Genomic DNA, 11,076 nt, shown 5'->3' with positions numbered 1-11,076 from the left:
AACGTTAAAGGATCACTCAGAGGTATAATTAAACATGTTGACACAGTTAACCCCTGTAGCTCGTAATCTCTCACTTTCTTCCGCGTTTCGCTTCCGTACGATTTATGATTTATTCGTTTGAAGGTTCAAGCATTCATTTAGGGTTACTATACAGTATATTACCCTTGTTGACATTTATAACCCTCGAATTTATATACTTTCAAGGTTTGTCAAAATTAGTCCTTTTATTTATTATGGATGCCACGTGTAATCAAATGACACGTGTTAACACATCATTGGACACAAAAATTCGAGGTGTTACATGGCTCAGAAGGGTGTCACCTATCGTTGGGGTGATGCACAGGAGACCGCATTTCAGCACTTAAAAGATAGACTCTGTAGCGCACATATACTCTCATTGCCTGAAGGCACAGATGAATTTGTGGTTTATTGCGGCGCTTCCATCCAGGGAATTGGTTGCGTGTTGATGCAACGTGACAAGGTCATTGCCTACGCATCACGTCAACTTAAAGTTCACAAAAGGAACTACACTACCCACGATCTGGAATTGGGAGCAGTTGTTTTCGAGCTTAAGATATGGAGACATTACCTGTACGGTACCAAGTGCACCATTTACACCGATCACCGGAGTCTCGAGCATATCTTCAAGCAAAAGGAGTTAAACATGCGACAACGCCGATGGGTAGAGCTCTTGAATGATTATGAATGCGCTATCAAATATCATCCGGGCAAAGCCAATGTTGTGGCCGACGCCCTCAGTCGAAAGGATACCATACCTAAGCGTGTACGTGCCTTATAGCTGACCATCCAATCTAACCTACCCGCTCAGATTCGCGATGCTCAGACTGAAGCATTAAAGGCCGAGAACATCAGGGCTGAGTCCCTACGAGGATCGAGACAACGGCTAGAACAAAAGGAAAACGGTGCCTACTATGTTAACGGACGCATCTGGGTTCCTCTGTATGGGGACTTGCGCGAGCTCGTGATGGATGAAGCGCATAAGTCTCGTTATTCAGTAGATCCTGGTGTGAATAAGATGTACCACGACTTAAAGACTACATACTGGTGGCCTGGTATGAAAGCCAGCATAGCAACCTACGTCGGTAAATGCTTGATTGTGCGAGGGTCAAGGTCGAATACAAGAAACCGTCAGGCCCACTCCAACAACCAGAGATTCCAAAATGGAAATGGGAGCAAATTTCCATGGATTTCGTTACTGGACTGCCCAGATCTCAACGTGGAAACGATACCATTTGGGTGATCATGGATCGACTGACCAAGTCTGCACATTTTCTGCCTATCAAAGAAACGGATAAGTTTTCTACTCTAGTAGACGTCTACTTAAAAGAAGTGGTATCAAGGCACGGAGTGCCAACCTCCATCATTTCTGATCGTGACGCGCGTTTCACCTCTGAACTATGGCAAGCTATGCACAAGTCTTTTGGCTCACGATTAGATATGAGCACCGCTTATCATCCACAGACGGATGGGCAATCAGAACGCACCATCCAAACTCTTGAAGAAATGCTTAGGGCGTGTGTAATCGACTTGGTAATGGCTGGGAAAAGCATCTCCCGTTAGTGGAGTTTTCGTATAACAACAGCTACCACACCAGCATCCAGGCCGCTCCGTTCGAGGCATTGTACGGACGTAAATGCCGATCACCTCTCTGTTGGGCAGAAGTTGGTGATAGTCAAATCACTGGCCCAGAACTCGTAGTAGATACAACAGAAAAGATTGCTCAGATACGACAACGAATGGCGGCAGCTCGTGACCGTCAGAAAAGCTATGCCGATAAGCGAAGAAAGCCACTCGAGTTCCAGGTTGGGGATCGGGTGCTACTCAAGGTCTCACCTTGGAAAGGTGTAGTTCGTTTTGGCAAACGAGGCAAACTCAACCCGCGATACATTGGACCCTTTGAAATCATTGAGAAGATTGGCAAGTTCGCCTACAGGTTGAATCTACCTGAAGAACTCAGCGGAGTTCACAATGTTTTCCACGTGTCAAATCTGAAGAAGTGTCTGTCAGACGAGACCCTCATAGTTCCTCTCAAGGAGTTCACTATCGACGACCAACTGCGATTCGTCGAAGAACCCGTAGAGATTACGGATCGAGATGTTAAGATTCTCAAGCACACCAGGATACCTCTCGTCCGAGTTCGTTGGGATTCCCGTCGTGGCCCAGAGTATACCTGGGAACGAGAAGACCAAATGAAACTCAAGAATCCCCAACTGTTTAAGAAAAATGGAACCACTACTGAGGCTGAAGCTACCACAGAATTTCGGGACCAAATTCCAAATCAACGGGGGGATGATGTGACACCCCAGGAAAATCAGGAAAACAACGCAACTTAACTAGCTTCCTCAGTAACCCTGCGCTAAATTTCGGGACGAAATTTTCTTAACAGGGGGAGAATGTGACAACCCTCGTAATTCCATGTATCCGTACAATTTATTTATAATAATTAAAGTGCTTGATGACTGTGCTGAATCATTTTACTGCTCTCTGAATATCGTGTTATACTTACATGTGCGTGTTAACATACTAGTGGTATACAGAAAAGTTAATAAATAGTCCTGAATATTTTCCTATGTGTTAGGAATTAATTGTGTTACAAAAATATATGTATAAGACGCCTTACGGAATAATTAAACACTTTAACGAAACAGTATCCGACCGAACAACCGGACATTACTCGGGACGCCAAATATTTGTCAAACACATTATTTAATTATCTTTGGCTAGTCATGGTCCCCGTATGCCATAACACCCACCACAAATAAACTGACTAACAAGTGTAAGTTTATTACTTGGAATTTAACTACCTTGTTACATTTTAGTCACAATTTTTACACTAGACCCCCCAACCGTAAATCAGCCCCCATGGACCCCACCCAAGATCTTAGCCATACTTCCAATCTCCTAACTAGATTATGATCTATTATTTTAATTGATTTAGCTTGTGAAAGTTGCCAAAATATATGAAACAATCTTTATAACTAGATTATGATCTATTATTTTAATTGATTTAGCTTGTGAAAGTTGCTAAGATATATGAAACAATCTTTATAACTAGATTATGATCTATTATTTTAATTGATTAAGCTTGTGAAAGTTGCCAAGATATATGAAACAATCTTTATAAGTATGGAACTCATGGATCCTCATCATCACAACAAATATCACACTCAACCTCACTACTCTCTCTCTCTCTCTCTATTCGGTTCCCCCAAACCGAACCCACCCCCCTCTCTCTTCACATTTTCATCTTCCATTTTTACAAGTCCCTTTTTAAGCTTAGAAGGATTCAAGAAGGTAGCTACTTGTGGAGCTTCAAGAAGGGCTTTGTCTTGCTTGTTCTTCATCTTTTCTCATCATCCTCCTCAATAGATTCTACCCTAGCTATAAGCTAGTAGTAAGCTCTTGTTTAACCTTTGTTCATCTTATTTTATGGCTAACATTGTAGTATGATGCTTATGTTTACAACTAAAATGCAAGAACACTAAAAATATAAACATAAAGGTTACATGAAGTTTACTTGTATATGAAATGCTATTAGTTGATGTTGTCATGGGTATGTTGTTGGTTTAGGGTTGGTTGATACATATGTGATGATTGATCGTCGAACTCTTGATAAAATCCGTTGTTCGGACATGTGTTGATACAATATAGTAACATATTAAACTATAAAGAACATGCTGAATCACATTTCCAGCCGACTTCATCAGGCTGTAAACAGGTCATAACTCAACGAAAAACTAATATTTCGAGTCTAAAATGTGATATTAGGAAATACGGTTCTAATGGCACCGGAATCATAATTTTTGGACTCCGTTTACTATTTTAAAAGCGTCTTTTCGTAACAACAGCTAGAGCTGCAATTTTTCTGTTGAAAAAGTGCGTCTTGTTTTCTGTTATAACTTGTAATCTGTGTGGAGTCTGATCACGAAATTTATACCATAGTTGACCACCGATGTATTTGTAATTACCCCGCTGGAATTTCGTAAATCGGACACTCGATGAATTTTTAATAAATTGTTCCGTGGACTGTGGTCAGAAATACATAAATCTGAGTTCAGTCCGGAATACGAATTTTTATAAAATATTGGTAGTGAACCGGACCCCGATATTTTTACACAATTAAATTTGGAACGTTTAGGACATTCTGTGAAAATTTGGGAATTTTTGGAATAATTTAACTATTTTATTTAAATATCCGAAAACAGCCAGTTTTGAATATTAATGTTGAATTGATATAAGTTGTGACTTGCGTGTCTAAATGTCGAGTATGCTATCTCTGAATGATCTAACATGTTATATGTGTTATGTGCATTATCGTATGTATTCTTATGAGTGGTGAATGGATGGGAAATATATATATATAAGGGTATAAACAATTAAAGTAATGCATGCTTTGTGATAGATACGTGTAGGAACTTTGTGCTCTATTTGTAAGACACTAAATGACTAACTGTAAATCATACTAGGACGTGATTGACCGACCTTGACTGTTAGCGATATTTGAGAATCTAACCGAGCAAACCGATGTGAGTTCACAGTTTTCTACAAAGCATGGTAAATTCCCGGTGGGAATGGGTACATGAATAGGGATTCCTCGTCCTTTGAGACGTGTTCAGGAATGTAAATTCCTCGTCCTGTTGGGACGTGTTAGACTTACTGGACTAGAACTCTATCAGCGAAGTCCCTCCCTTTTGTTTCGACTTAATCGCCAAGGCTATGGCGAGCGGGTCATTAGTTAATAGCGCTATTAGGTTTAACAAACCTCACACCGTGCTAGTCGGACGGGCGTGCACTAATGGACTATGGCACGTCGGTGGTGATAGAACACCGACGCTAGGGCACAATTGATTTTTGTTAGTAGTCGATATGATAAACGAGTCTGGTAGTTTAAAATACTGGGGTAGCTCCCCACGGCCAAAGTGCCGGGCTGGATGGCCAGGGAAGGTGGACATGAGATGGTTAACAAATAAACGTTTTCGAACTATGGGGTAACCCCCACGGCTGGATAGCCGAATGAGATTAAACTATGTTTTTGGAAACAACTCTAAAATGGACAACCAACCGTGAACTCACTCAACTTTGTTGTTGACTCGTTATTACATGCTTTGCAGGTCATTAGATGCCATGGAGCTTGCATATGGAGGTGGTCGTTGTGGGATGCGAACTGATATGTCCAGTACTTAATGAATAAACTTTATGAATTTATTAAACCTACTTTTGGACTTTAAACTTATGAACTATGGACTTATGTTTTGAACTTTTGTTTTATGCTTCCGCTGCTAACCTAAAATCGGTTTACTTCCTTTTGGTCACCAATCGTATTGTGTTTGGTTTTATTTACTTAATTATGTTGTTCAATATGATTGGTGGCTCGATCCTGGTCATGTCACGCCTACAAGCGGTGATACTTCGCATGGTGGATTTTGGGGGTGTGACAAAACCACTGTCTGAGACAACCGTAATTGTGTCACCAAAGACGTAAATATCTAAGGCACAATTCAACTCGGAAGAAATTGATTGTTAACCGATAAACATGTATTGAGGAAAAATGGCTAGGGTTTTATTAAAATAAAAAGTGCTTAATACAAAGAAGACATGAAGGCTCTATATAACCATAAACATAAGCCCTAACTAAACATAGAAAAGCCCAATAGAAAGCCCAAACTTATTACGCTAAAATCCCCCCTCAAACTCACAATGCAACAACAATAAGTATTGAGAATTTGTCACACAAGAAATGAAAACAGGATGTCGACTGAGCCTTCATAAAAATATTAGCAATTTGCAAGGGAGATGGAACAAATGAAAGCGAGATGGTCCCGAGCTATATATGATGACGAATGAAGTGACAGTCAATCTCAATATGCTTTGTTCATTCATGGAAAACCGAATTCGCATAGCACTTTTGTTATCACAATGCAGGGGAGTAGGCTGAGAAATGTTCACTCCCATATAATTTGCAAGAAGCCAACTTGACCATACAATCTCACATGTAGCCACAACCATAGCATGATACTCAGCCTCAGTGGAAGATCTAGAAACGACATCTTGTTTCTTACTTTTCCATGAGATTAACGAATCTTCAAGAAAAACACATAGACCAGTGGTGGATTAACAGTCATTACGATCACCATCCCAATCAACATCATTATAGGCTCTCAGCTCGAGAGAGGACGTCGAGGGAAGTAAAAGGCTCTGAAACAGAGTGCCACAGATATATCTCAAAATACGAAGTACAACACCCCAGTGAATAGAAGTAGGAGTAGTAACAAACTGACTAACCACATGCACGGCATAAGCTATATCCGGCTGAGTAATTGTAAGATAAACCAAACTGCGCTCAACAGTACAATATAAACTCGAGTATGCTAAAAGAACACCTTCACAAAGAGAATATATGCATTGGAACGGCGGTACTGTGAACCAGGTGTCGGTGACGAGACGGTGTCTATACCTATACCTATACGTAAAGCCGTTTCTCGCCAAGTGTTGGCCAAAGTTGGAAAAACAAAATCCTTGTTTCAGTAGTTTTCTTCACTTAGCTTTATACACAAAACATGGTGTATTTATAACGAAACGGAGTTTGTAAAAAAGGGAATTATTTTTATTTTTGTATTGTATTTTTTTAATATATAATAATGTGTTATATAGGCTTGAAAGAAAAAAGCAAATTAACTAAGCTGGTTAGTCAACTAACATATTCAACTAAAATTAATTGAAGGCAAGGAGAGGAGAGATAACCACTTGGCTCCTTTCTTTGTTTTAAAACAACATAATAAGGTGAGCATCTTAAATCATGCAAACATTAGAATGCATTTACAGTTCTATTGAGATCCTTAATGAATCCTCCGATTTTGATCAGTGAAATTAGGTTTGGTTAGTTTTCTTTCCCCCAATGATGGATCATTTTGAAGCATTAAAACAACTTCAGACATGGCCGGTCTTTCTGAAACTGGTGACTGGGTGCACAACAAAGCAATCTCAATGATCTTCATCACATGTGTTTCTTCATCTAGATTAGCATCCAATGTCTCATCAACTAGCTTCATAAGTTTGTGAGTTTCATACAACTTCCATGCCTATAACCAAGTGCAACAACACATTTAAGAGCCCAAAATAATTCACCAAATCTGGGAACGTAAGTTCAACTTAGCCAATAAATTAGGGGTGTCAGATATGATATAAACACACACAAACATGTGTGTTAGTCTTTGTTTCTTCTTTTAAAAATATATATATTTTTTTAATTTTGTGTTAAGAAATAGAGATAGGAAAAGGGGTAAATTTGTATCTCACATGTTCTAGGAGGCAGTCGGTTGATGTGTTATTAAAGTACCGATAAGTACACTTCCGGCCACTTATGATTTCAAGGATCACGATACCAAAACTAAAAGTGTCAACCTTATCTGATAAAACGCCATACATTACATATTCAGGTGCGGTATACCCCTTAGTATTGTAATGCAAGAATGTGATTAGATGCAATATGAGGAAAGACAAGAACATGTCATGTGAATCAAACTTACAATGTCCCCGCAAATTTGGTGATAACATGACTTTGATCCTCGGGTTGAAACTTTGCTAGTCCAAAATCAGCTATTTTAGGTTTAAAATTCTCATCAAGGAGAATATTGCTTGATTTTATATCTCTATGAACAATTCTCACATGGAATTCCTTATGTAGATGAGCGAGACCCCTAGCTATTCCTAAGATAATATCATATCGTCTTTTCCAGTTTAAGAAGCCTCTTCTTTCACCTATAATGAATAATTGAATACAATTAGACATACCAAATCTTTGGAAATAATGCTTTTCTTGTGAATCAACATCATTGAAAAATAAACCTACCCCAAAGGAATCTATCAAGGCTTCCATTCGGCATATATTCTAGTACAAGAAGTAAATTTGATCCTTCACTTGACCATCCAAGGAGACCAAGGAGATTCCGATGACGTATGTGACTTATAAGTAAGATTTCATTTTCGAATCCTACTTTTGCTCCTGCATATCCAACTTTAAGCTTCTTTACTGCCACAACTTTCTTATCATCGATAATTGCCTATTAAACCATTACAAAAACTAGTAGTCATAAGACTCTTTCTACTTCCAAAGTTGTTACTTAAGTTCCTGAATTTTGTGTTTGAAAAACAATATACTTAAAGTTGTTTCACAAGAAAGAAGCACATATATAAATACACATACATATACACGATAATAGATTATTGTAATACACATAAGGAGTACGAACAAGTAATTTTACATAATTTTAAAGTTAAATTAATTACATCTTTTAAAACATAAGTTTTAAACAAACTATACAACCCCTTTATTTTTAAACTTTTTTCATACACAAATATTGATTGAACATAATGATGTTTCATAAAGCGAGCATTTTATTCTTTTTGATTTGAATATGGTATTACTATAATTGTTTTTTTAACTTATAAAAAAATTAACATGTTACGTGATTACCTTTGTATGTATGCTATTGCAATATTCTATTAGAATTAAAATATTTAAGAAAATCAAAATTAAATTTACATGAATTCCTAAATTAAAAAAGTACATATGTGTAAATATTGTTTATTTAAATATGTGTAAAGTAATATTAAAAGTAATTTTCAGAGGAAAGATGCATTAACTGAACAAGTAATTATTTTTTTAAAGATAATAATGATAGTACAAAAATTAATTTTGATTAGTTTAATCATGAATTCTCACGGTTATCGTCATACTTAGAGTTCTTAAGATAGTTCTCCTATTCTATCTTCTATCTGTCTATCTACATATCTATATAGTGGAATGTTCAAATGAAAAGAATTTTTTTGTACGAATTGAAAGAATAAGTTTTAAACCAATAAAAATATTTCATTTAATATGTGTATTTAATGTTATTGTAAGGACATATAGAGGTAAATTTATAAAATCAATTAATTTATTGTATACCCTAAATTAGCTAACTAAATTAAAATTATCACTCATTGTTTAAAGGATAAATTACACGTTTTGTCCTTTATCTTATACCCTTTTTACAGGCGGTGTCCTTTTCAACAAATTTTGACAAGTTTTGCCCTTTATAGGGAAAATCCTTACACGTTACGTCCTTTGGCTTTAACTCAGTTAGTATTTCTTGTTAAATCTGATTATGTAGACCCATACAAGGGTATTGTTGTCTTTTAACATCATATAATATATTAATAAACGTTTTTTAATTATATAAAACCCATTCACCCCTTCCCACCACACTATTAATTCTCTCTAAAAAACAGACACCTCTCTCTCTCTCAAAACCCACCGCCAGTCCACCCATTCCGGCCACCACAACAACACAATCATTCCGGCCATGTCTTCTTCATCGCAGATCGGAACAATCGCGTGGTTAGGGTTGGGGGTTTTCTGCAAATCTGAGCGGTAATGGTTGAGTGGCTGTTTGGATGATGGTGGGGGGGGGGCTGTGCAATGGTGGTGGTGGTTGGGTGTTTGTGGTGGATGGTGGATGTATCTGTGGTAGTGTTAGCGGCAACGACAAAGTTAGGGTTCCGATGGGGTTTCAATCGCTACTGTTTGAAGGTGTCGGTCGGGCTGTAAATCCGGTGAACGGTGACGTCGGGTAGTGTTTGGTATGTAAGTTCGGATTTTGGAATGCAGGATGGAACGAAAAAGCACCTGTTTGTTACTTGCTAATGTTTGTCTCGTTGAAATACAAAAGACTACAAAATTATCAGTTCAGTTTGGTTTTATCTAAAATTTTAGATTAGTTCGGTTCTTGCTGATGTGTCTGGTAATAGTACCCTAAATACTAAAGAAGTTAAATTTACTTTCATAGTATGAGTACATAATTTGAGAATAATTAGTTAAATAATACTCTCAAAAACTACTAACACATGAAAGAATACTTTTGTTTGAAGGGAATTTTATAAAAAGATGAATTATGATATAATTTTTGCTAATGGCTATAGATGTTGATTTCTCATCAGGATATACGACACAAAACCTATATGAGAGTTCTTGTTTTCTTTGTTTAACTTTTGATACCCCAGATTAAAATTAACCCTGAAAACTCCATTTTTCTTGTTCAGGTTGTTATTTGTTCTTCATTGTTGGTTCCTCACAATGTACATGAGGGTGTTTGGTGGTGGTGGAGAGAAGTTATTTACATATTTAGTCCTTTCAGGTGAAATGACAAAAATACCCTCACATACAAGTCTCATGATCGAATTTAACAAAAAAATCTAACTGGGTTAGGGGTAAAGGACAAAACGTGTAACAAATTTCTCTATAAAGGACAAAACATGTCAAAATTCGTTGAAAAGGACACCGCCTGTAAAAAGGGTATAAGATAAAGGACAAAACGTGTAATTTTTCCTTGTTTTAATATATTTTTTCAAGACAACTTAAGTTACAAAATTCGTTGAAAAGGACACCGTCTGTAAAAAGGGTATAAGATAAAGGACAAAACGTGTAATTTTTCCTTGTTTTAATATATTTTTTCAAGACAACTTAAGTTATGGTGAAGGATAATTTTCAATATATGTAGGATAAATTTCGATATGTATAGAATAAAGTGTAGGATATACAGAAGAAAATTTTCGATATGTGTAGAGTAAGTTTCGAAAGGAGTAGGATAAAATATTTTTCCCTAATAAATTAAAGAAATAATTATGAATATGAAGAGTTATAAACTATTTATTGTTTTAGCATTATGTCCTTTGTTGTTTTTTTCTCACCCCAAGTTTTATATTCAAAAGGATCCCCCCCAACATATATATATAGTGTGAGTTTTATTGGGAAACACTAAAAAGTAGGAAACTGAGGAACACTCTTAAAAATTCAACTTAACATGTTAAAAATCATTTTTTTTTAAATCGGAAATTTTCCTTATAAATACATGTAGAAGCATTTTTGATTAAAAAATCGAAAACTAAAAACATAAAAAATGTGTAAAAAACAGTTAAAATAAAAATATATTATAAAATTAACTAAACATGTTAAAAATCATTTTTTTTTAAATCAATCGTTTTCCGTATAAAAATTGGTACAAACTATTTCAATAA

General features: G+C 36.5%; 1 protein-coding gene across 1 annotated transcript; it reads right to left on the bottom strand.

Annotated features, from left to right (window-relative positions):
* Positions 1-7,543: 7,543 nt before the first annotated feature.
* On the bottom strand, positions 7,544-9,367 carry LOC118487251 (cysteine-rich receptor-like protein kinase 2). The gene is made up of 3 exons (XM_035983920.1): positions 9,296-9,367; positions 7,871-8,081; positions 7,544-7,779 (listed from the first exon to the last, which is right to left on the bottom strand). The coding sequence occupies exons 1-3, from the start codon at positions 9,365-9,367 to the stop codon at positions 7,544-7,546; spliced, it is 519 nt and encodes a 172-aa protein (XP_035839813.1).
* Between the last annotated feature and the right edge of the window lie 1,709 nt (positions 9,368-11,076).

This window comes from Helianthus annuus, chromosome 15 (assembly GCF_002127325.2).
Source record: "Helianthus annuus cultivar XRQ/B chromosome 15, HanXRQr2.0-SUNRISE, whole genome shotgun sequence".
Taxonomy (NCBI): domain Eukaryota; kingdom Viridiplantae; phylum Streptophyta; class Magnoliopsida; order Asterales; family Asteraceae; genus Helianthus; species Helianthus annuus.
The sequence above is the reverse complement of the archived record's forward strand: the minus strand, read 5'-3'. Positions and strand labels throughout refer to the sequence as shown.

Bases quoted from the DNA above. Each gene is read 5' to 3' on its own strand.
- LOC118487251 (XM_035983920.1), bottom strand. From the start codon at position 9,367: ATGGCCGGAATGATTGTGTTGTTGTGGTGGCCGGAATGGGTGGACTGG. The intron at 8,082-9,295 runs GTGTCTGTTTTT...ATGGTTTAATAG, and splicing joins GGGTTTTGAGAGAGAGAGAG to GCAATTATCGATGATAAGAA. The intron at 7,780-7,870 runs GTAGGTTTATTT...TATTCATTATAG, and splicing joins CCTTGATAGATTCCTTTGGG to GTGAAAGAAGAGGCTTCTTA.